This window comes from Artemia sp. Qi Xiang Cuo, chromosome 10, assembly GCF_049724085.1.
Source record: "Artemia sp. Qi Xiang Cuo chromosome 10, ASM4972408v1, whole genome shotgun sequence".
Lineage (NCBI taxonomy): Eukaryota > Metazoa > Arthropoda > Branchiopoda > Anostraca > Artemiidae > Artemia > Artemia sp. Qi Xiang Cuo.
In genome coordinates this window covers 67,922,592-67,949,738 of record NC_142803.1, presented here as the reverse complement: position 1 = coordinate 67,949,738, position 27,147 = coordinate 67,922,592, and the positions used below count along the sequence as shown (strand labels likewise).

At 36.1% G+C, this 27,147-nt stretch overlaps 1 protein-coding gene across 1 annotated transcript in view; it reads left to right on the top strand.

Annotated features, from left to right (window-relative positions):
* Positions 1-24,873, top strand: part of LOC148948084 (uncharacterized) — an 87,743-nt gene extending 62,870 nt beyond the window's left edge. The window contains exon 3 of the mRNA XM_089096089.1: positions 24,770-24,873. Within this exon, the coding sequence (XP_088952215.1) occupies positions 24,770-24,873 (104 nt within the window). The remainder of the gene's footprint in view (positions 1-24,769) is intronic.
* The last annotated feature ends 2,274 nt before the right edge of the window (positions 24,874-27,147 follow it).

Here is a 27,147-nt window from a genome sequence, read left to right as displayed (position 1 = left end):
TGATATTTTCCAACAAATAGGTGAAATGGTAGTTTTAAGCAGCCTAACAGAACAAGAAGAAAACATGGCAGGTTTTTTTTATTTTTTTTATTCAACTTAATTTTGATAAATCAATGCTTATGAATTATACAACTTTAATAAAAGGGAAATAGTAAGTGTGAAAAAAAATGTTATAACCCATTTTTATAAAATAATAAAAAAAATATAGAATTACATTATGAGTTTCAAGGGTCCCTAATAAAGCTTAAAATTGGATTTGCAAGAAAAGCAATTATTATATTCAGAAAGAGCATAAAAAATGGCATCTGCTGGTATATTCAATTTATTTGTAGATCAATGATATGAACAACAAAATATTTACCAAGAAATGTGTTGTAGGCTCATGGATCTAGAACCTCAATGACCCATAGGAAAGTATTTTGAAGCTTTGGAATGTGTAGTAGCCCTACCTTATACTTATGAAGATCACTGCACTATATGTGAGCAACACTAGGCCTTTTCTAATTTTAGGTCACTCACTGGCCATGAGGGGCTTGTTTAGCGGAAAAAGGATTTTATTTTTCAATTTGCGAATACACAATTAAGAAAACCAACGCCCAAATTTAAATTTGATACTATTTAATTTTTGTGATCATTTGTGTTAAGCAATTCTATGAAACTAATGAACAAGTTTTATAGGGTATAATGTTTGCTACACTTAGCTATTGTCCAAAAGAAGTAAAATTTAACTGAACTGTAGTGATAAAAAACTGAAAAGGTAATGGCTTGTTCCTAAGTTATGCTCAAAATAGTTTTAAAAGTGTACTGAACGTCATCCGTTTCCGTGAAATCATCTGAATAGGCCTATAGCAATATATATTAGAGAGAAAGACACATATAAACCAGTTCTAGGTTTTACGTGTCTGGATATTTTAATATAACTTGTTAAAAATCAATTTTAAATTAAATGCACTTTATTAGTTAAGTTTAAAATTATTAGAAATAATTGAACCAATCAGAGCTGGATCTCAATCAAGGCTGTACCCTGGGGAGGGGGGTTGATCCCCCTCCCCCTAAAATATGTTTATCTGACCTGTACAAATGTAACAAAAATGGATATAAACAAATTTTTTTTGCGTTTTTGAGTTTTTTTGTGTGCCCCCCCCCCCGAAAAAAAAGCTTTTAGTTAACCCTCCACCCTCGAGAAACAAGGGTAGCCCTCTTCATATATGGAATAGCATGTGTTGGGTTAAAGTATTAATGCTCCTTGGTTTCAGTTGAAAAATTTGTTTTTTTTTTAATTTTTATTTATGACCATTTTTCAAATCATGACAGGAACCTCCCTCTCCCTTTTATTTATAAAATTTCTCCTGGACAATTCCCCCTGGAAACTTTCAACCTCATGAAAAATTCTCCCCAAAAATCTTTATGTTTCCAAATAACAAATACTACATGTTAGCTATGGATTGATTGAATAACTTGCTGCCCTTTCACCTTTCCCTGTTTTGGGTGTCGCGTCAGGGACCAGGGGTAATCACTGGGGTCAGTGAAAGATTATTTAGACCTTTAATTTTTTGCAAATCGAATAACAGTCTCAAATTTTCATTAGATTTTTTATCAGGGGAAGAGCATGGGCTAACCTCAAGTCTTTTTGGTCTTTTAAAAATGGCACTAGTACTTAAAATTTTTATCCAAATGAGTTCTCTTCTAATCCTTCAGAGCTTGGTTTTATACGATCCTCTCAGCGAGAAAAAAACAAATACAAACATTCTTGATCTTTATTCTGGGATACATGCCCAAATTTCCACATTTTTTAGCTAAGAGCTTGAAGCATCTACAGTAGTTCTCTGATATACTGAACCTGATTGTGCAATCTTCATTGCAATTTTTTGACTTTTTGAGAGTGTTTCCCTCTTTTTCAAAAATCAGACAAATATTATCAGGCTTGCAGGGGTGCTACTAGCCAGGATGTTTGGGGGGAGGGGTCAACCCAGCTCTAAATGGGTACCTGGAGAAATCTGGGAAAGGTAAACATGAAGGATGTGCAAAAGCACAGGATGGTGGGCCCCGAACCCCTCATTGTACTTCCTGGCTGAAGGGCCAAGAAACGGAGTTCAGCACCGCCGTTAGGGACTGTAAAGTCCAATGCCATATTTTTTACCTTTTTTTTATGTTTTTTTTTTGGGGGGGGGGGTTTACTGAATGGCTGGTCCTTTTTATCAACTGTTTTTTTTTATTATTTTTAATAATTAGCATAATATTCACTTCAAATATGATGCTTGAGAACACAGTTCAGCCAAAAGAATTGTATATCCTGAAGAAGATTAACCTTTTAGTTCAGTTTCTTGTAAGAAGTATGTATACAACTAGCTGGTGATCTAGTGGAGAAAGGAGTAAGACAAGAGGAATAATAATTTGTATGCAAACAGAAATCAGAAGTGAGAACTTGACAATTTCAATTAAAATATACAGATCAAACACAGAATGAGAAATTGCTACTATGCTACAATACGTCAATAAAAAATCAAACATGTTGGTTTGGCACTCTTAAAACACATCATGACAAGGTGATCAAAACAATCATCATCCATTTTCGTACATAAACATGTCATGACCAGTTTCAGTTTGCTGAAACTTCTTTTCACCTTTGCCAAAGTTGGCAATGCTGTCATAATGTACTGGAAAAATTACCAAAGACTTGTGGATATCAATTTAAATACATAAATTTCACAGAACAGGGTCTTAAAGACGGTGCACTCAAAGCCTTTTAACCTTAGTCCTGGTCAATAGATTTAGCTTGAGCTTTTCAAGATCTAGATATTTTCCCAGAAACGTCTTTGTGGCTTTCATAGCTCTTATCCATTTTACCCAGTAGAGTTCAGTATTCTAGCTCTAGAAAAGAAGAGTTGTCATGAATTTTGTTCTCCAAGGTATTTTTTAGGCCCCTGAGAATGCTGTAGAGTGTGTTGGCATAGAAAAAACGTCCAGTTATCCAGCAGGTTGGCTCTAGGATTAAAAATTGTCTCTGAATAACAAACAGGTTGATACCTAGGATTTTTTTGAAGCTGGAACTTGTCTTTGGTTAGTGAACCAGCTCTGTTCTACTGCTTGCTTTTGATTCCCTGATCTCCCTCTCTATCTGATCAGTCTCAGATGACAGCATATAAGATGCTGTGTTGCCCTGAATCTTTTGTTTGCAATCACCCAATCAAGGTGTTCAATCTGAAGCTTTTCTGCAAGAATCTTTGTCTTAAACAGGACTTGGCATATGAACTTATGTCTTGTCTTGCATAGTCAGTATGTAAGACATGTGTATACAAATTACAACCAAGTTTGGCAAGAATTATCAAGAAAAGATTGGTCATTCATTCAGAATGCAGATGCTCCTGACTCATGGAGCAAAATGAAAGAGATTCTTGTATCATCTTGTGACAAACATACAACAATGATGTGGATCTGTAAGCCAACAACTCTTCCTTTTCTCACCCATGATATTAAACTGGCAATCCAAAAGAAAAAAAGAAGTAGAAGAAATATAAAGATATGCCAACACAGTTAAATTATGATAGATTAAAGCAACCCTGTAATAAGGCTTGACAGTTTTCATGAAAACTTACAAGAGAGTAAGAAGAAGCAATTGCAGATGCTTCCAAATCAAATCCCAAGATATTTTGGAGGTATGTTTCCACACAAAAACCCAGAAGACACTCAGTAACTGAGCTTTCTGTTGATGGAGCGTCTATTACAAGCTTTAAAAAATAACAGAGACAATGAACAATCTGTTCCAAAAAGTTTTCAGTACTCCAGATAGAGATCCACTTCCTAACCAACCTAAGTATACAGTTGATAAACCAATGTCACCAATTACTGTCAGTAAAGACAACATTGAGGCTAGACTGAAAAACCAGCACCAGAACAAATCTGTTGGGCTTGCCAGAATACACCCTTGGAGATTAAAGGAAGTTCATGCAGAATTGGCCTTGCCTCCTGCAGCACTTTTCAAAAAATCCCTGGATACAAAGACAGTGCCTCGGGACTGGCTGAATGCAAATATCACCCCTATCCATAAAAGTGGCAGCCAATTAGACCCATCAAATTACTGCTCTATTAGCATTACATCCATTATTGGGAAAATTCTGAAAGGAATAATAAATACTGCCATTGTCAGACACCTCACCTCCAACAATCTTATTACACAGAGTCAGTACGGATTTAGATCAGGATTATCCATTGATACCAATCTGATAGATGCATACAATTTTGTCAGAGAGCTCCTAGATAGAGGAATTGCAGTAGACATCATTCTCCTAGATTTTGCCCAAGCACTTGACAAAGCACATCATCATCAACTACAGGCAAAATTAATTGCAATTGGGGTAAGTCAGGAGGCTGTTGAGTGGGAGAGGGTATTCCTGAAAGATAGAATGCAGAGCGTAAAGGTGCACGGAGAATATAGTCAGGTATTTTACTCGGTTAGTACTGAAGTGGAAAGTGGAGTCCCACAGGGAACAATCCTTGGTCCAGCATTATTTAACATCTATATCAACAATGCCCCACAATCTGTCAAAAATAAAATAAACCTATATATCAATGATTCAAAAATCATTAGCCCTTCAAAAAGAAGCAAAAATTAATCCTTATTATAAGCTGATCCAGGCAAACTCTCTGACTGAGCAAAAACTCTGGAGGTTAGAATTCAACATTAAGAAGTGCAGGACACAATTCATTTTGATAGAAAAAAAATGAGAAATCAGCATCACATGCATGAAATGGATGGTATTGGGCAAATGATTGGTTCCTCCTATGCTGAAAGAGACCTGGGTATACTTGTGGATGATGAATTGAAGTTTGACCAACATGCTCAGTCAGTTGACTCCAAAGCACTCCAGACCCTGGGAATTGTAGAAAGAACATACTGCAGAGGTCACCAAAGCTGACGTGAAAGCTTTACAAAGGACTTGTTTGACCAAAACTGGAATTGATATGTGTACAGCAACTTGATTAAATAAAGGCAACAAGAAAAAACTAGAGAGTGTCTAAAGTGAAGCAATTAAATCAATGAAAGTGTTGTAGAAACCAAGACTACCCATCCCGCCTGGAGAAGTTACAGATTCCTACCCTCTCCTATTGACAGAAGCGTGGGGATATCATCATGGCATACAAATGCTGACCACTCAGTCCCTGCTACAAAATATGCTTGAAATTGACCAGTCAATAAGAACTAGAGAAAACACCATGAAGCTGTACTGCAAAAAAGCCAACACCAGACTACAGAACAACTTCTTTACAAATAGAGTTATGGGACTTTAGAACTCCCTAAGCAAAGGATCAGTCTCATTCCCTAGTGTGGAGGCCTTCAAGGGAGCTGTGGACAAAGAATGGTTGTCCAAGCCATGGCTTCAAGAATGGGATTCAGCCAACATCTTGACTAACCAGCACCTACAGGATAATTCCTCATTTGTTGGGTAATTCGATTTAAGGTAACATAAGAATCTAAATAAAATCAAAGCAGATAATATGGCAATGCGGAAGTTGGACTTTTTCTTTTATTATCTTGTCTGTTTTTTATTCTATTAGCTCTTTGAGAACTTTAACAGCAAAGTCAAAGCTGGTCCACAATACTGTTAAACTCTCTGACCTGAACAACCATCTACTCATTGACAAATTCTGAAGCTTCAGTATTGATCCAGCAGGCTCAACTGCTTGTTTATAAGCATTGACTCATTTCAATTGATCTTTAAAGAATATATACAGTTCCTGTAAGCTCTCAAATATTTTTTGGACTATGGATGTTTTGCTGCAGGTGTGCTGTGAAAGAGATTCTTTCTATAAGCTTTGAATCAAATTTAGCATGCTTGCCTTCCCAGTTCAGCTCAAATGTGTTCATTGACAGATTGTCAAATAACAGACATATTGCTTGTATTTCATAGCTGTGAAACCTAAGCACCTCTGCTTGTGCCTTCCTTTTCTAAGATTTCCCGATTTTTTTTTAGAAGTAATGTGCAGCCAATTGATTCTTTTGGTTGCTTGTTTGGCAAATAGGTTGCAAACAATCTTCTCAGCAGCTAAAATCATTTAGGTTTGTTGTTTTTGTGAAAAAAAGATTGATTCATTCACAATAATCATTGTTGAATATATTCATGCACCCCAACACTTCATTTTACTTGGTTAGCTCTTTCATTAATCTGATGCTTTGTACTTGAAATCAATCATCCAACATATGTAATCTGTGAATTTGGAAACTAAAATGCTGTTACCTTGGATAAGTATTGCTCCCTATACCGCCGACAGGTCTGAAGCTACTAACCACATAGCCTTTCAGAAAGCGTAATCGTAAACCTAACACTTTGGATATAACTGGTACTAATTTATACCAAATGAGGGTTTTTCCTAACCTTTTGAGTCAGTAAAACCCCTGCATTTAACAACTGAGGTCAGAATTCTTGGAGATGTCGTGTCAGTATTTTTTTGTTCCTCATTTAGCCAAATGATAAGTTGTGATGCTGTTAGTAAAATCACTAAAATGCTGGTAGAACTGCAATACTTACCAACCACGATCAAGATTACAGTACATGTTTTGTCATTATTTTCATATTCTTTATTTAAACGAATGAAAAATTTTGGCACTATCTATGAAGTCACAAAAAAACCTGAATGTACCAGCCTAGATTGAGAATTCATTAGATTTCAATCCAGTGTTCAACCAAATGTAAAACTCTGGTGCTATCTATAAAATCATGAAAGGAGTCAGTAAAACTGTTGTGTTTACCAACCAAGTTCAAGATTTCTGTAATGACATGTCAGTATTTATATGGTTTTTAACTAACCAAGCAAACATTTTCGGCAGCATTGGGAAAATCACAATTGTACCAACTCATTTGGTTTTTACCAATTGGCCAACCCCATTAAGGGGGGACCCCCTGCAGGCTTGTAGTGTTCGATGGGTGACATTGGACGTATGGTAATTGATTTCATATATTTAAAGTCAAGTCAGCATCAAAAGTCAATACTTTTTATGTAATAATTGTTATCAATTCCACTTTTTAGAGTTAGGGTTAATATTTTGCCAAGTTGCTCCTTACTTTTTTGCTTAGTTGTTCCTTACTTAGCTGATCCTCATTTATGTGCTTTGCTGTGGACAGCCTTTGGATAGAGAGCCAAGATATTCATTAAAGGTTAAGCAAAACAATTACCATCTTAGATTAGAGAGAGAGAGAAAGAGAGAGATAGTGTTTCAAGTGGCTCCTGTAAATTTCCTTGTATTTGTATGCTACTCCAGGTGTTCTTATAGTAGGCTCTCTATAGCTCAACTAATGTTGTTGGGATACCCTTTTAGGCCCAAGTTTGCTACAGCAAGGGCCATAATGTAGGCCTTGATTTAAATGCTGCAAGGAAATAAAAAAAAACTGAATCCAATCCATCCATGAAATATTGGTAAAGAAGAGGATGAAGGGTAAAAACATAGTTGGTATGTCATAATCCTAAGCTGAAACCTGCATGGCTCCTTCCTGTCTGCTGCTCTTGTTTGTCTCTAAATTTGTTTTTACAAAAAAAATAATTTTTAACAATTTCTTTTTTCTTGTTTCTTTAATGTGGGGAACATATTCTGGAGGACATATTAAGTGTCCCAGCCTATGCTGTGTAGATTTGAAGGACTTCAACAGGTTGTGGGCTTGCCTTGTAAATTTTTGCTGGCAAGGAGTCCACCTTTGGAGCATTTTTATATTTTTAGAGTTTTGTCGTTTCTGACTTCTTCAATTAAAGGTACTGCTCTCTGAGTGATGGAGCAACTTTCTGGGTAATTTGGTGGAGTTAATTGGAGAAGTTTGAAGGTTAGACTGGTCTGTCCTGTTAAAGAAGCCATTGAATTGTTGTTTTCATTGGTGCATTTTTTTTAAATACCCTCTGATGATAGTTCCATCTGATCTTTCGATAAATTTTGTAATTCTCTCTTTGTGTTTTTTTTTTTGTTTTTTTTTTTCATTTTGAGTTGTCTAAGGATCCTATGTTATTTACAGGTCATTTCTAGCTGCTGTATCTTCTTAGTCTGAGGACAGCTTTGACTAGTAAGCATTTTAATTTTTCCCTGTCATTATACGCACTGTCTTGCAGAGCTGTCTGAATTTGGTCTTGTTTTATGTGTCTTTCCTCTTATGCAAGGAAGTGAGCATTACAGACATGCACTATTTTTATAATGTCATTTGTTCTCTTTCCAAGTTTACTTGAGCAGCAGCATCTAGTGTGATTTCCCTGATTTTTGACCTTGTCCTCTATGATTTTTTTTTTTTTTTTTTTGAACTCTCATTTTCTTGTTGTGCTTGTTCAATATCTAAACATCTTGTCCTCAGGCTTTTAGTTTTGGGATTTCAAATTTCTCAGTACGGTATCTTTTCTAAGAGGTAATCTGTGCTGCTTGGGGTCTAATAGCCTTAGCAGTAATGTAGCAGCAAGAACGAAACTGTCTAGACCGTTTTGAACTTCTTTCAGCTCCCCTCAACACTCAAAAGTTGAATGCCAATGATTTATATTTCCAAACGGTCAATATTTGACGTGAACAGTGGCAGGACTGTCTTGATATCTATGTAAAGGTATTGTATGCCGAAAGAACGTTTTTATTGTATATGGGCTTTTATGCACTGCAGGACGATGCAGCCAGATGCTATTAATACATCACGAACCACCTCCATCTTGGCCAGATGCAGAATCAGTCATTGTCTGAAAGTTTTCTGTGAACAGTCGCATATCTTTTTTTGAGTAGTTGTTAGTTGTATTTTGTAGCTGATTATATAAAAAGAAATCTTTCTTTTGGTCAGGAAAGTCATGAACAGATGCATAAGCGTTTAAGATTGTTACATTGAAGGAACGACTAATCATTCTATCCTGATCCGGGTAATGTGGCTTGATTTTGGGTCTTATTCCAGCACAGTTGATAGTGTGCGTAGCTGAATTAACAACGGCTAAGAAAGCATTTAATCACCATTAGGCTTTTAATTCATTGGACTGCAACACTAAATTGAACGCTACCCTTTATCCTGACTCAAAATTTGCTGAGAAACAATCAAGCAAGTCAACCAAAACTACTGCAATAACAAAAAACACATTGACATCACATTTACCCTTTAATTGTACTGAAGGACATCGTTTTTAAGGGATAGCGATGGGGACAGGACACTTATGCCCAAACATGCCGCCCACACCCGCCACTGACTAGAAATTCGATCTGCCTCGAAATTTGCAGCCTATGCTGTACTGTAATTTTATGGGATAGGGTGGGGGAGGGGGTTGCTCAATATTTCAAAAGATACATTCAGCAATCAAATTTTCAAATTTAAAGCAAATTACCCCCCCCCCCCGGTTCTTATCAGGCATGTATATATGATTTTTGTCATTCTTTGTTTTTATTCCTTTTCTGGGATATTCATTATCTAATCAAGGTTCTGATCTTGACGTGATAAAGAGTAGAGGATGAGTAATGCATGCTAGTGGCCTTTCGATGTTGTTGAGGAAAGGATTTGTGGTAAATGGATAACAGTTTTCTCAGTAGCATAGATGACGTTTTGATATAAGTAAAATTGTTCACATTCTATTGTTTAAAATTTAAAATGATTTTGGAATAGAAGAATAAAGAGCAATATTAGCACAACAGAAACTAAAATGAAAAGTTAACTGAAGTCTGAGAGTATTCAGAAGAATTTTTATATGTTTTAATTTTAGTTAGTCTACTTAGAATTTTTTCAGTTTTAACAAGTTTTGTTCTCAAACTATAAAAGATTGACGCATGAGGATTAAAAATCTAAACAATTCAAATACTTTGGTTGAGAAATGTCAATTTATGTAATTGGTATTTATTGTATTTATTTATTATTGGTATTTATTTAACTTGATTGAAATTATTGAACTAAATTTATTTAAATAAAATTAACGTTGAAAAGTTTAAGTAGTTTAATATTTCTTTTGTACTTCCTATGACAGATTGTAACGTTACTTGTGTCTTAATTAATTGTTTAGCATACTCGTTATAAATTCGAAAATTGTGTCTCGCAGCAAGTTGAGAATTAATCGTAAATTTCTATGCTTTTGATATTAGATGAGTAGGAATGCAAACACATTCAGTGACATTGATTCAAGAAAATTGAGGGAGGGGGTTAAATGCATGTTTCAAAATCTATGGGGCTACTTTTTTCCATTAAAATTACCAAAAATGTATTTTTTAAAATCAGCGGGGGGCGGGGGAGTGAGGCATTTTGGGGACGATCCCCGCCCCCTCCCCATCAGTTGATACAGTGTAGCATAACTCCATCAGTTTAATACTCTTGATTAAATTTTATGTTGGATTTGCAAATATATCTCCGTTAGGTAGACATCTCCAATATTCAGTTAATCCCCGAAGCCGTGCCGAAAACTGGCGGCGCGCCACCGAAAATCTTATAGCGTGCCCCCGTCGAAAAGACTTCAGCGCGCCGATGTCGCTGCCGATACGGTCGGTGGCGAAGTGCCGTAGGAAATTTTTAGTGCCGAATTATTTTCTGATATTATTGAGAGGCAAATATAATTCAAAATCCAATATCTAACAGTACATGCAAAAATGTTGGATCCTCTCAAAGTGTTTTTGGATCTACTCTTCGACTATGTTACGTTGTTAATCCTAATGTCTGGGTGGCGTTTAGAGCATCGCCAGCCTGCTCCACGTGGGACAGTCTGCAGCTAGGGCCTCTGCTTTAGACAGCAAAATTCCAGCTTGATCCAGGAAAACCCCAAGACTATCACTTCACCGGAACTTGGGTCTTCCGCTTGGACGCTTCCAGCCACCACTGGTTGGTTCAAAGTCGCAAAGAATCCGAGCTGGAATATCGGCAGTTAATCGCAAAAGATGTCTAAACCAACGAACTGTCTGCTCGGCTACCAAATGTGACAAAGGTGACTGAAAAGTCATACTTCGTAGGCGGTCGTTGCTGACAAAGTCTGTCCATGGGATGCCCTAGATTGTACGGAACGACTTAGATTGAAGATTGTTGAGATGGCGCTCGTCAACTATGTACTTTAGATTATCATTCACTTGTTTCTGTCCTCTATTACAATGTAATATTTTCTAACTAAAATTAGTTTCGACTAGCCTTGATATTCCTTGACTACCTTATTTATTGATTTCTTACCATATGCAAAAATGCAGCTATTCTACTAAGGCCTGAAAACTAGATGGAAAAAAATTATGATCAGCCCCCCTACTCCCCACCCAAAATGTATTCATACATATGTAGCCTACATTGAAGCATGTACAAAGTGGAAGAACTAAAGTTATATATGATCTTTTTGTCCTCCTAACATCCATCTTGAAAAAATCAATTTTAAAATAGCAATGAATTCCTTAAAACATTTTGCGATTTAGATATGGTTATTGATGTTGATACTCAGTTGCACACTGTGCAGATTGCTGATGATCTACCTCCTATTTTATCAAGATATGGACAGTGCAGGTCTCTGGAACGGCGTTTGCCCACAAGATGGAAGGCAACATGTAGTACGACGCAAAGTATTATTCAACACAAAGGCCCTCAAACAGGTTTTTGTGTAAAATTGGGAAACTGATCACATTCTTGATGATGAGGAATGTGAACTGATGTGTTCCCTTTTCTCTTTACTACACAATTTTTTTGCTACAGTCGAGGTTATTGAGGGATAATTCCTTCCCACCCAGAATGTTGCTCTGCTCTGGCGAAACCTCCTGAAAGGTCATCTTGAGGAGCAGCCTATTGATAATAGCTGTATTCTGCTTCTGAAAGAAAATGTGAAAAAATAGTTTGACTTTCGCTTCCCAAATGATGATCTCATGGTAACAGCAGCACTTTTGGTCTTTGAAACATTCAAGAAAAATGAAACTGATGAGCGTCTAACCTTTTGGATGGTTCACTGACAAGAAGGGAATTCTTGTTCCAAATGGTTGAGCCTCTAGTGCTGGCTGCTGACAAAAGGAACTTTATCACATCTCTTGCTAACCGTATTTGTCCAATCAACATTAGGTCCCTCCACCTCAACTTGTGGTGAGCGTTTTAGTGCAGTAGAAATGCCCTCGAAAAGGCTGTAATCTCGGATGCTGTTTGTGGATGAGTTATTCCAATCAGTTTTTGGAATGTGGCTTTTTGTTTTTATCGGAAGAGTGGCAAATCTAAATCTTTTCAGGAACATACATGATAAAAACGAGGCTCCTTAAGCCAATAACCTTTCATGAAGACGATGCAGATACGGATCAAAATGATGATCCTATTTGGCGTCAAGTAGATTTATATTGAGTCCTGTCAGCCCATGCTAGGAGATCAAACTATCCTCCTCAAGTTGGTGCAATCAATACATTCACTGCCTCATGGAAAGGATATTAGACTCAGCTGCCATGGATTGCGGCTTTGGCAAGAAAAGTTTTATCGTTGGCGGTAGCAGAAAGGGTTTTCAAGAATGCAGGACTAATTGTTGCTGCTAAGTTCTATCTTGGTACCACACCGTGTAAAAAAGCTTATTTTTATACATGATAACTACAAGTTTGTCAAAGATTTAAAGGAAAGTGCTTGAGTTTCTTTCTAGCTAAGTGTTTTGAAATTTTATATTCTGGCTCCTTGAACTGCCTAAGAATTGACCAAATGGTGAATTTAAGACTCAATTCAAATTAAAGTCTGAAATTTAAAGCTACAATTGAAATTTTAATAATATATAATGCTTTTCTTTATAAGATTTTGCCTCTTTTTATATAAAACAATTTCTTTACAAAATTCTGCCTCCTTTTCTTCTAACACCTCAGAATAAACAGTTCTGAAAGAACGATATGCTAAGCTTTCTGAAAATTGTCTATGTAACAAAAAAAAAAAAAAAAAAAAAAATCAAGAATTAAATCCTAGTTGCAAAAGTAAAATTTTGATCGTTTGATTTGCTTAAGCGGCGTTTACATGCGTTTCTAGCTGGAATCCCATGTCGAGACACATGTCTAGCCAGACTTCAATGTCTAGGCAACGACTGTTCACAAGTAAAATTCGGCGCTTAGCTAAAACTACAAATTTAGTTTCAAATTCTCATTTTTAGCCAATCAAGAGAGCTTATGAGGTTAAAACTTTCAAAATTGTAATCCCTATTTTTACTGTCACAAGATAATGGATGAGATAAGCGAAACAATTGCCTTAGTTTGCTTCCCTATTATGTCTGGTGTTGCATATTTGCCTAAAATGAAAAAAAACATTTAATAAGAAAACAATAATTCAATTTCAGTTTACAAAGGTAAACAAAAATGATGAAAATAGTGGAACTTGACACATTCTGATTGGCCGTAATCGAAAATCTAGACATTAAGTTCTAGAGTCTAGAACTCAATGTCTAGCTAAGCGCCGTGTTTAGCGTGTTTAGCTAAGCACCGAATTTTACTTGTGAACGGTTGTTGCCTAGACATTGAATTGTGGCTAGACACGTGTCTAGACATGGGATTCTAGCTAGACACGCTTGTGAACGTCGCTTTACCTACCATGACCAAGTACGTCCATAACCGCGGTACCTTAATTGCCGAGATGGGAAGGAGAATATATAGTCTCTTTCATTCCCAAAGTAGTCCGTTGAAACGTTTAAATTAAAACCTTTAGTAGCCTATATCACTATTAAGTGAGAGGATTCAATTTTGAGGTAATGAGAAATAATAGCCTTTGTAGAGTAGAGAGTGATGGGTTAAGGGGTAAAGTAGTCAATGAAGTGGAATGCAGGTTGCAAGACCAGGAAATTCAGACATGAAGTATGACATAAACTTCAGATTCCATTGAGGTTTCATAAATTAGCCTTGGATTTAAGGTGAAAGTACATTTGTTTAATTCTAGCTTTAGAGCTTAATTTAAACTTGGTAATGAAGCTAAAAATGAATCGTGGACTGGATTCTGATAAAAACGGATACCAATTAGGTTTTCAAAACTTTTTAAAAGTAGCCAAAAATAAAAATAGAGGAAACGCCGACAAATTGACGGTAAGCCGCTGATATTTTTATGGTGGTGGCAGAATTTTGTCCGCCACAGCTGAATTTTATTTTGGCGCAGTTGTGGGTTGTCTATTTTCAGTTGCAGATAAATAAAATTCAATAAAAGCCAAAAATTATATATTTTATATTGTTTTAATTCTTATAATTTTTGGCTTTTATTGAATTTTATTTATCTTTTAATTCTTTTCTTTTTCATTAGTTTTGTTTTCTTGCCACGCTTGTTTTTTGTTTTTTTCTTTGGCATTTTCACTGATTAATTAAAAAAACCTCGAAAAATTAGTTTTCAAAGAAAAGTAAAGGCCATTTTAAACTTAAGATCAGCAGATACAAATACCTGTTAAAATTCAAACTCAAATTGACCAAAAATTACTATTAAAGAATAAATGAAACCCAAAACGAACAGAAATTAAATAAACAATCATATTAAAAACATACAACAGGTAATAATGTAACTGAATAAATAGATCTTAAAGCGAGTAATGCTGAGATTGAATATGAAAATCAAGCTTAAAACGAAAAAAAATTCCTTTTGAAGTATAAATGAAACTTAAAACGAACAGAAATTAAATAAACAATCAATGCAAACAAACATACGATAGATATTAATGTTAATTAATAAATTAATCTTTAAACAAGTGAAAATTAAATTGAATCTGCAAATCAAGCTTGAAACGAACAAAAATCACTACAAACAAGAGTTTGGGTATTATCTCCTTCTCTCACTGTAAAAGTCTAAAACATACTGCGTCATTGGCGCTTCACTGAAAACCAATTTTATGACAAATATTCTCTTTTGTACTTAATATTGAAAATGAACATTAAAATTATAGTAACATTTTGAACTGATGAGCTTTCAGCAATTAATACCATTATACATCAAATATTCAGTTTAATTTGTTAACTCTTTTTAAAGTTGTTCAAGATTAATATAGTTTCACTACTAACAAGTGTTTGGATACTGCCTTCTTCCTTAACTGTAAATAAAACCCAAAAGCCTACTGCGTCATTGGAGCTTAACTGAAAACTAATTATTTTACAAATATTTTCTTTTCCTGTTATTACAGCATTGATACTGAAAACAAAATTACAGTGAAATAAATTCTTGAACTAATGGATCTTTCAACAATTAATATCATTATACATAAAATATTCAATTTGATGTTGTTTATACTTTTCAAGACGCAGGTTCAGGTTCAGGTTCATACATTTTTATTAACAAAAAAATAACTCAATGTGACAACAAGTCGCACTAAAGCAAGAAGATGCTTGAAAAAGCGACCGGTTGGATATCATGCATGCCAAATCATCGAACCAATTAAAATGAAAAAAGGGGAAAACAATAATAATAACTGAAAATAATGGTAAATATATAATGGCACAAAATAAAAAAAAAAAAAAAAAAAAAAATATCTACAAAAATAACACATAAATACTGACTTCCATCAAAAAAAAAAAAAAAATAAAGCCGTCTCTCAAACCTTTGACACTACCAAATTCCTTAAAAGACATGATTTTTAACACGGGTTTTAAGTTGCGGCACACTTTCAGCTTGACGAACAGAATCTGGGAACGAATTCCAAACTGACGGGCCCATGTGTCTGGTCACTTGACTCGCTCTGGTTGTGTTCCGTGGCTCAGATGCAAGACTATCCGCACTCCTAGTTGAATAATCGTGATAAAACGAATTAGGCTTAAAAATATTCATAAAAAAATCCAGTGCAAAACCATTCAGACACTGAAATACAAAAACTCCAATTTGATAATCCCTTATTTCACCAACCTTTAAAATTTTAAACTTTCTAAAAAGTGATTCAGTGCTATCAATACCACGATCATACCTTCCAATCAACCTTATAGCCTTATTCTGCAGAACTTGAACTCTTCTAAAATTGCAACTAAAATTACTCGCCCAAATCAAACAACCATAATTTATATAAGGCGCTATATAGTTTTCAGAAGAATATAGTTTGACATTTGAATTATTTTGAAAAAAATGGCTCTCGAAGTTATTATCGGATGGATCTGAGGAAAATAGGGCGTGGAGAGGGGGCTAGTTGCCCTCCGATCTCTTTTGACTCTTAAAAAGGGAACTAGAACTTTCAATTTCCAATCATATGAGCCCTCACCGAAGTTTAGAACCATAAGAACCATACATGCCCCAAGAGCAATACTTACAACGCCTGCCCCGGGCCCTGGGGGGGTGTAGACACAGGAGTTTTTCTTATCTGACCTTTGAACCTTTTTTAACGAAATGGCCATACGTAAAGGATTTTTTGTTATATGATATTTGAACTATTTATACCAATATGACTTCCTCAAATGTTTCGTCAGGTTTGTTTGGGGAAAAAGAGATTGGGGGGGGCTAGTCGTCCTTCGATCACTTTTGACTCTTAAAAAGGGCACTGGAACTCTCGATTTCCAATCGAATAAACCCCTTTTGAAGGTTATACGACGACCCCTTCTATATGAAGTGCCTCTAGGAAAAAAAATAAATGGAGTGGTGGGGGGAGGCTAGCTGCCCTCCAATCACTTCTGACTCCTTAAAAAGTGAATTACAACTTTCAATTTCCAATCAAATGAGCCCTCTATGAAGTTTATACGAACATCCCTTCCATCACAACCATATATACCCCCAAGGCATAACTTAAAACGCCTACCCCGGGCCCTGGGGGGCTGTGTCGACACCGGAGTTTTGTTATCTGAACTTTGAACTATTTTTAACAAAATTTCTATCTCAAAATTTGTACCTGATGCATTTAGTGCGTGGGGGGGGGCTAGTTGCCCTCCAATCCCTTTTGACTCTCGAAAAGTGAACAAGAAATTTCAATTTCGAATCAAATGAGCCCTCACCGAAGTTTATACGAGCATCCCTTCCATAAGAACTATATATGCCCCTAGAGCATTACTCATAACTCCTGCCTCCGGGCCCTAGGGGGTTGTGTCGACACAGGAATTTACTTATCTGACCTTTGAACTATTTATAATGAAATGGCTATTATAAAAATTGTATCAGATGGGCTTGGGGAAAAAAGAGTGTGTGGGGGGGGCTAGTTGCCCTTGGATATCTTTTTACTCTTAAAATTTGAACTAGAACTTTCAATTTCCAACCAAATAAGCCCTCTGAAGTTTATACGAGCATCCCTTTCATAAGAACTATATACGCCCCCAGGACAACACTTACAACGCCTATCCTTCGGGCCCGGGGGGGAGTTTTGGTTTTCTAATTTTTGAACGGTTTCCAAAAATCTGGCTATCTCAAAATTTGTAGCGGATAGGTTTTGGGAAAAAAGGGCGAGGGGGGCTAATTGCCCTTAACTCTCTTGACTCTTAAAAACTGAACTAGAACTCAATTTCCAATCAAATGAGCCCTCTATGAAGTTTATACGATCATCTCTTTCATAAGAACCATACGTGTCCCTAGGGCATAACTTAGATCGCCTTCCCCTGGGCCCTGGGGGGCTGTATTGACACCGGAGTTTTTCTTATCTGACCTTTGAACTATTTTGAACAAAATGTCTATCTCAAAATTTTCATCAGATGGGTTCAGAAAAAGAAGGCGGGGGGGGGGCTAGTTTCCCTCGGACCTCTTTTGACTACTAAAAAGTGAACTCGAACTTTCAATATCCAATCAAATGACCCCTCTCTGAAGTTTATATGAGCATCCCTTCCATAAGAACCATTTATACTCCATGGGCATAACGTACAACGCCTTCCCCTGGTCCCTGAGGGGGTTGTGATGACACCTCAGTTTTTGTTATCTGACTTTTGAGCAATTTTTAACTTAATGGCTGTCTCAAAATTTTTATCAGATGTATTTGGGGAAAAAAGGCCTTGGGGGGCTAGTTGCCCTTCGATCACTTTTGATTCTTAAAAAGGACACTAGAACTCTCGAATTCCAATCGAATGAGCCCCTTTTGATGTTTATACGACGACCCCTTCTATATGAAGTGCCTCTGGGGAACAAATAAATGGAGTGTGAGGGAGAGGCTAGCTGCCCTCCAATCACTTTCGACTCTTAAAAAGTGAATTAAAACTTTCAATTTCCAATCACATGAGCACTCTATGAAGTTTATACGATCATCCCTTCCATAACAACCATATGCACCCCCAAGGGATAACTTAAAACGCCTCCCCCCGGGCCCTTGGGGGCTGTGTCAACACCGGAGTTTTTTGTTATCTGAACTTCGAACTATTTTTAACAAAATGTTTATCTCAAAATATTTATCTGATGCATTTGGGGCGTGGGGGGGGGGGCTAGTTGCCCTCCGATCTCTTTTGACTCTCAAAAAGTGAACAAGAACTTTCAATTTCGAATCAAATGAGCCCTCACCAAAGTTTATACGAGCATCTTTGCCATAAGAACTATATAAGTCCCTAGAGCATTACTCATAACGCCTGCCTCCGGGCCCTAGAGGTTTGCGTCGACACAGGAATTTACTTATCTGACCTTTGAACTATTTTTAATGAAATGGCTATTATAAATATTTTATCGGATGGGCTTGGGGAAAAAAGGGTGTGTGTGGGGGGGGGCTTGTTGCACTAGGATATTTCTTTATTTTGAAAAAGTGAACTATAGCTCTCAGTTACCGTTTAAATGAGCCCCCTCTGTAGCTCATTCGAGATTCCCTCTAATAAAAACCATATAAGCAACAATGACCACACTTACAACGCCTATCCCCCGGGCCCTGGGGGGAGTTTCTGTTTTCTAATTTTGAACAATTTCCAAAAATCTGGCTATCTCAAAATTTGTAGCGGATGGGTTTTGGGGAAAAGGCGAGGGGGGGGGCTAGTTGCTCTTAACTCTCTTGACTCTTAAAAACTGAACTAGAACTTTCAATTTCCAATCAAATGACCGCTTTATGAAGTTTATACAAGCATCCCTTTCCTAAGAACCATACGTGCCTTTAGGGTATAAATTAGAATGCGTTCCCCCGAGCCCTAGTGTGTTGTATATACACCGAAGTTCTTGTTAGCTGACCTTTGAACTATTTTGAACAAAATGTCTATCTCAAAATTTTCATCAGATGGGTTTGGAAAAAGAAGACGTGGGGGGAGGCTAGATGCCCTCGGATCTTAAAAAGTGAGCTCGAACTTTCAATTTCCAATCAAATGAGCCGTCTCTGAAGTTTATACGAGCATCCCTTTCATAAGAACCATATATGCCCCAGGTCATAACTTACAACGCCTGCCCCGGACCCGGGGGGGTTGTGACGACACCTGAGTTTTTGTTATCTGACTTTTGAGCAATTTTTAACTTAATGGCTATCTCAAAAATTTTATTGGATGCACTTGAGGGAAAAGGGGCGCGGGGGGGCCTAGTTGCCCTTCAATCTCTTTTGACTCCAAAAAACTGAACTAGAACTTTCAATTTCCAATCAAATGAGCACTCTCGGAAGTTTTTACGAGCATCCCTTCCATAAGAACCATGTATTCCACCAGGGCATAACTTACAACGCCTGCCCTAGGGCCCTGGGGGGCTGTGTCGACCCCGGAGTTTTTGGTATATTGTCTTTGAACTATTTAAAAAAAAAATGGTTATCTCAAAGTTATGATTGGATGGGTTTGACGAGAACATGGCGCGGAGGGGGGGGCTTAAGTGCCCTCCAATCTCTTTTGACTCTTAAAAAGTGACATTGAGCTTTCAATTTCCAATCAAATGATCCCTCTTTGAAGTTTATGCAAGCATGCGTTCCACAAGACCCATATATGCCCTCAGGGCGTAACTTAAAACGCCTGCCCCCGGGCCCTGGAGGGTTGTGTCGACACCGGAATTTTCGTTATATGATCTTTGAACTATTTTCAACAAAAAATCTATCTCAAAATTTTTATCAGATGCATTTAGGAAAAAAGGGTCTGGGGGGGGGAGGGGGGGTAGGGAAGCTGGTTACCCTCCAATAACTTTTGACGCTTAAAAAATTAACTAGAACTTTCAACTTCCAATCAAATGAGCCCTCTATGAAGTTTACACGAGCATTCCTTCCATAAGAACCATATATGCCCCAAGGTCATAACTTATAACCCTTGCCCTGAGGACTGTGGGGGGAGTGTCCTGCTCGAACATATAATTTCCAGAACTTTCAACTACGTTGAACAAAATGGCTACTATCAAAATTTTTATTGGATGTGTTTGGGGAAACGTTGGGAGTGGAAGGGGTGTTAGTTGCCTTCCAATCACTTTCGACTATTAAAAAGGGAACTAGCCATTTAAATTTCCAATCGAATGAGCCCTTCCCGAAGTTTCTACGACAACGCTTTCTGTAAAAACCTTATATGCCCCCAGGGCTTAACTTACAACCCTGGCCCTAAGGGCTGGGGGGGGTGTGTTATCCTCAAAGACCCAACTTCCTGAATTTTCAACTACGTTGAACAAAATTGCTACATTAAAATTTTGATTGGATGTGTTTGGGGAAAAGGTGGGCGTGAGAGGGGGGTTATTTGCCCTCCAATCACTTGACTATTAAAAAGGGCTCAAGCCTTTTGAATTTCCGATGGAATGAGTTCTTTTTGAAGTTTCTACGACAAAGCTCTATAAAATCCTTATATGCCCTTAGGGCATAACTCACAGCCCTTGTCCTGATGCCTGTGGGGGAGTGTCCTCCTCAAAAACATAATTTATTTGAGGAAATCAACTATGCTGAAGAAAATGCCTATCTCAAAATTGTGATTGGATGGGTTTGGGAAAATGGTGGGCGTGGAAGGGGTGTTAGTTGCCTTCCAATCACTTTTGACCCTAAAAAGGGCACTAGAACTCTCGATTTCCAATCGAATGAGCCCTCTTTGAAGTTTCTACGACGACCCCTTCCATATGAAGTGGCTCTGGGGAGAAAAATAATAATAATAAAACATTGGAGCCGTATAGCCTTTACTATAGGCAACGCTATAGCGTTTCCTCTGATTATATTATTTTGTTCGTGCTGGAGAAGAGAGGCGACTGTTCTCTCGAAATATTCCCTCTGTGTGTTTCTTCAGTATTTTCGTTTGGCCTTTAAAAACCCCATTTTTGATCGTTTTTTTTTTTCTTCCATTCCAAAAACCCCACTTTTGAGACTTATTTTTCTAGAAATGTTTCGTAAATTACTTTACTTTCACTTCAGATTTTAATTTTGAATTGCTTTTGAAGGTAATTACTTAATTCTTGACTTATTTTTTAATTGATAAATAGAATGCTATTATATAATATTTATTTATATCTAATTTTAAATCAATTTTTACATTCTTCAAGTCTTATAAATAAGAGCATCTATATTTACCCGCTTGTAAGAACATAATGACATGTGCACTTTAAGCCTACGCTTTGTAGTGTTTAAGGCATTAAAACCTTGAATAAAGCTTTCATTTCAGGAATTCAACCACATTTTCCAAGTTTTCAGACTGGAAAATTTACTAACAGAATAAGCTGACAGCTTTATTTTGCTCTTTACCGTGAAATTTTTATTATAGCTTAATATCGTCAACTATACTTTAAATTTAGTTACATCAAAAAGACAGTTTTGTATTTTTGCACCCTTTAAAAAAAATAATAATCAAATTTTAATATTAATTAAATTTGTAATGCCTTTGACTGCTGAAGGAGTTGAGCCTTTTCTTTCAACTGTATTAATATAAAATATTCTCTGCAGGGGTTGAAAGTCATTATTAGTCATCAATCCTAATATATTTTGTATTTTAGGACTCTCTTGACTAAAATCTGTATTGTATCTAAGTTTCAATGATAGTATTTGACTTTTCATAGTTTGTATTAACTCCATTCCATGATCTCTAATGGACTTGCCACAAATTCTGAAAATGGCCGATCCCATCACACTATCTGAGGATTCTTTTATTAAAAACGGTAAGTTGTACAGTTAATTTTTGTGCCAGAATAAAAGAAAAGCTACTTTGTTCTAGAAAACAATTATTCTGTTCCTTTTTTCTAATTTTTCCTTTTTTCTTTGTTAAGCAAAACACGTTTAAAATCAATTTATTAGCTTTAATTTTTAATTTTGGTGAGACAATCAAATCATCCAGTTGCGAAATTTTCTGCCAATCTTCTCTGTGCAGGTATGATGAACAAAATATGTCTATCTAAGCAGGGGTAGTTATGGGGGTTCAGATGGGAATTTCTCATCATAATACATGTAAGAGATAAATAAAGTTAGTTGAATTCAGCTGCTAAACTTTGGGAGACTATATTTTGTATATTATGTGAGGGGTTTCTAATGCAGAAAACCCCTATTGATTGTTATTTATTTTACTTTTAATTGTCTTTTTTTGTGATTGTTAAGCTGTAGTTAAGGTTTGATGACAATGTGTTTACAGCAACATCATTTTGCGAAGAAATTTTGATTGAAAAGTCTAATAAGGCCCTAAATGAACTGGTAAGTTTTATGAGATTTAGCTGTCTATCTGTTCATGTTTTTAAGACGAATTTCATGACTTTTTGTAGAATTGGTACTCCCATTATTATAAATGATAAAATTTGTCTGACTGGTGTCTTCTTAAATCAAGCTTTTAGTGTTACATATTTAGTTTTTATCTTGATTGCATATTGAGTTGGAAACTACACTGTGACGCAATATCAGCAAAAGTGGCAAGAGGATCGGGTCTTATAGGAAGGCTAAGGAATGAGCTTCCATCAAGAATTCTAATGAACCTCTATCATTCTCTTGTCAATCCGTATCTGTCTTATGGTTGTTTGCTGTGGACTAGTTCTTTTGTGTCAAGTTTTAAAAGATTCCAAATTTTACAAAATAAAGTTGTTCGTGTCTTAGGAGATTCTGTGGGATTTGAAAATAGCACTTTGAGTTGCTTCGCTAACATGAAAATTCTGAACGTTTATAAGTTAAGAGATTATCAAGCAGCTGTTTTTGTTTATCAATGTTTGAATCGTTATTCGCCTGAGTGCATTTGGGAAATTTTTAAGTCTAACTCGTTTCATCATTGTTATGAAACGTTATATATATTCTACATATAAACGTTATATTCTACATAAAACGTATTCTATATTCTACATGTTATATTCTACATAAAACGTTATAAACGTTATGTTATGTTATGTTCTTCAGGGATAGTGTCTGAGACCCGGAGTACTCAACGAGAATCTTTATTTCCGCTTTTTGCTGGACCACAGCTATGGAATTCTCTCCCGGAGGGTATAAAGGTGGCTGATAAGTTTAGCCAGTTCAAGAGTAGGTTGAAACGCTAGCTTCTGGGAAGTTTTTAATGATTTTTTTGTGATTTTTGATTTATGAGTGAAATGTGAATATATATTAGTAGATTTTAAGGATGGAGACAACCATCGTACACAACCCAATGGTTCTCCCCGATGATTTTCGAAAGAAGATGTACGCGTTATTATTGTTAATAAGTTATTTGTCTCTCTCTGTAAAATGTTAGTTTTTTGTTTTTTTATTCAGTTGACATGAATAAATTTACCAGAGGGTGGGAGGGCTAGGGGTCAGTTTCCCTGATTTATTATTAATAATTTTTGGGGATGGAGGGGTATCAGGCCATGGAGTATCAGAGGTCAAATTTCATAAGTCTTTAAATGAAATATTGTTAATAAGTCGTTTTTGTTTTTTTTTTTTATTTTTTTTTTTTTTTTTTTTTGGGGGGGGGGGTCGGTCCATGGAGAGCCAATGGTGAGTTACCATAATTTTTGGAATAAAATATCGTTAATAATTTTTTATGGAGGGGGGGCCTGGCAAAGAAGGCCATGGGTCAACTCGCTTGAGTTTTGGAATAAAATATCGATCATAAGTTTTTTGAGTGGGGGTGGAGGTTTGGATTATCTGTTCTTTGAAATATTTTCAAAACCCTCGCATAAGAACCTTGTATGTCCCTTGAACATAACATACAACACTTGCCCCATAGTTCTGGGGGTTTGTGTTGACCCTGGAGTTTTTGTCAGCCAAGTATTTGACCTTTTTTTTTTACAAAATCTCAAAAATTCAATTGGATGGATTTGGGGTAAAGAAGGCCCTCCGGTCCCTTTTGATTTTTAAAAAGGGAACTAGAACTTTTAATTTCCAATAGAATGAGCCCCCGACGAAGTTATACAATCGTTCCTTCCATTAAAAAACTTATATGCCCCTGGGTTCTTGGGGGCTGTGTAAACTCCGGTGTTTTTACTATATTTTGTTTATTTGTCTTTTCTCTATCCTTTTCTCTAGTCTTTTCTACTTTAGTCTATTTTAGACAAAATGGAAACCTCAAATATTTGATCGGAAGCATTTGAGGAAACAACGGTTGGTTGGGGGAGGGGGGCTAATTGCACTCAGGTCACTTTTGAATCTTTATAAGGGGACTAGAAATTCCGATTTATAGTTGAATTAGCCTCCTCCGAATTTTGTGCGACCGTCCTTTCCATAAAACCCTCATATACCCTTATAACACTTGTCCCTAGGTTTTTTTTTTGGGGGGGGCTGTGTTATACCTGTAGTTTTGTAATATGATTTCTGGTCAATTCAATCCAGTAACTCGTTCTATGTAATGAATTTCAGTTTTTAATTCGTTTTATGTTTGTGAATTGCGTTGAATGTTTCTGGTTTTCTTTTGCTTTATAAAAAGTGGATTTTTGAAAACGATTTTTGAAAAAAAGCCTGCATATACATATAATTCTATGTAGACATGTAATGTCTGTTTACATTTAAATGTATGTTTATAAATTATAAGTTTACATTAAAATGTTTGTTTATACATTAAAATGTATGTTTACATTTTTACACGTAACCAAAAAGAAAAGGCTGTCAGATTTGCTTTTTTAGCTTTACTGTTAAATTTTTCTATGTTTGTTTAATTTAAATTTTGTTTTAGAAGTTGAAGATGCTTTACTAGGCAACAGCGAGAAGCCCTTTCATTTTACAAACCATCTTTTGTCACCAAAACGTGAAGATGTTCCTTTGCTTAATTTACCTTAATTTGCTTAATTTGGTCAATTTACCTATCATATCAGGACCATGTAAAGTTGAATACGACACCCAGGAATCCAAAGTTTCTAACAATGAAGGTATATCTGAAACATTGTTTTTTTTTGTTGAGTTAAATGTATTGTATAATATTTTATTTTATAGGACAAAAATAGGACAAAGGAACTTAATCTTAAGATGGAACTTTTTTTTTATCTTATTCCAATGTGCAGGTGTTTGCCAAACCGTTTTTGTAGTCTTTCATAAAAAATTTTAAAATTTTCACTTGAAAGTGGTTTGATAAGTTTTATTACCAAATAAATCGTGGTAACAAACTGTAAATAAGAAGGAACCTGGCTCAATAGTAACCGAAACTCTAAAAAATAGAATTTTGGAATTTGCCAGAATTCCTATTCATTTTTTATTTTTTTATTTCTTGCTTTCTCTTATCCGTCTCAATTTTACGCGTGGAGTTGTTAAGGGTAATTGCCTGGGTAAATTTTCACTGGGATTGAGTTGTCTAGAGGATATATTTGTGGGGAGGGTATTTCTCCGTGGAGATGGCCAAGATCGTTTATTTAAAAAACGATCAGAAATTAAATTAAAAAAAATACAAGTTATACGATCAGAAATAAAAAATTCAAGTATATTGCTAGAAGAACATAGAGAGTCCGATTGGATTTTTAAAAACGACAAAAGTCGCGTTTTCTTAGGTTGTTCAAATAATAGTTCAAATAGGAATAAACCATTATAAAAGAGAGTGAAAAACAATGACAAAAAAAAAATACCGGATATTTGCTGATGACGGTGTCACTGAATTTGTGACCGAAGTATCCAAAATTTTTATTGTCATTGCTTTCACTGTTTATAAGGGGGACCGGTATAGAAAACTTCCCGGCTATATCTTCCATGTTAAATATTTTTAGCTTGCCTGGTGATAACAGACGCATAAAGGCATCGATTTTGGTTTTTATCTTTTCCTCTGATCTAGAAACATGACCTGAGTTGGCTATTTTTTTTTTTTTTTTTTTTTATGGGCCTTTCTAAATTGGGCTTTTTCGTGTATATTCTATTTGAACTTGTCTAAGAAAACTGTACACACAGGTTTAGTAATTTTAACATGGACTTGTAGAGGATTTTGAAAGGAACAACTTTAATTTTAAGTTTTTTCCTAATTAATTCAAAAAAGAAGTTTTAATCAGCTTATTTGTTTCTACTAAAAGTTTTTTTCATCGGTTTTATCTTAGAATATCCTGAAATGTAGCATATTTAGTTTCAATAAGACCGGTTCGGTCTTATTGATCGAACCGGGCATCAATACCGGTCTCAAGGTGATTTAGGATCAGCGTTTCATCTTCACCGTTACGGTCAGCGTTTCATCGTTTTATCAGCGAGGCATCAGCTTGTTTACTGTAAAGAAGCACGGGTAAAACTAAAGCAAAAGTACTAAAAGCTTGGAAGACCACAATTACCAAAACTTCTCTTCAAGAAGAGACCACAGAAGAACTCCGAACTCCCAAGATTGAAAGTTATAACTGCTGGTCGCACTTAGAATCCAATATTTTTTAAAATTCTGGCTGGATGGTTAATGTGCCATATTTTGTAAAGATCTGTGAAGAATTATTAATCAAACACTTATAATTAACATTTAAATAATTTGGTATGAAGAGCATTTCTAATACCTTAGACTCATTATAGGTTTGTGTGATTTTAGGGGCTTAGGTCACCATTATTTTAACAAAATGGCTATCTCAAAAGTTCGATCGGATGGATTTGAAGTAAAGAAGGCCGGAGGACTGGTTACCCTCCGATCCCTTTTGATTCTTAAAAAGGGAACTAAAACTTTCAATTCCCAATAGAAAAAGCCCCCGACGAAGTTATACCATCATTCCTTCCATAAAAACCTTATATGCCCCCGGGTTCTGGGTGGCTGTATAATCTCCGGAGATGTTACTATATGATCTTTGGTCTATTTTAGATAACATGACAATCTCAAAAATATGATCAGACGTATTTGGGGCAAAAAACTGTTGGTGAGGGGGGGCTAGTTGCCATACTATTACTTTTGATTCTAAAAAAGTGATCTAGAAATTCCGATTTACCTTCGAATGAGCCACCTCTAAAGTTACAGCTACCATCCCTTCCATAAAACCTTATATGCCCCTGGGGCATAACTTAAAACCCTGTCCCCAGATTCGGGGGGGGGCTGTGTTATCCTTGGAGTTTTTTTTTATGATTTTGGATCAATTTAATCCAACAACTCTTTCAATGTTATGTATTTCAAGT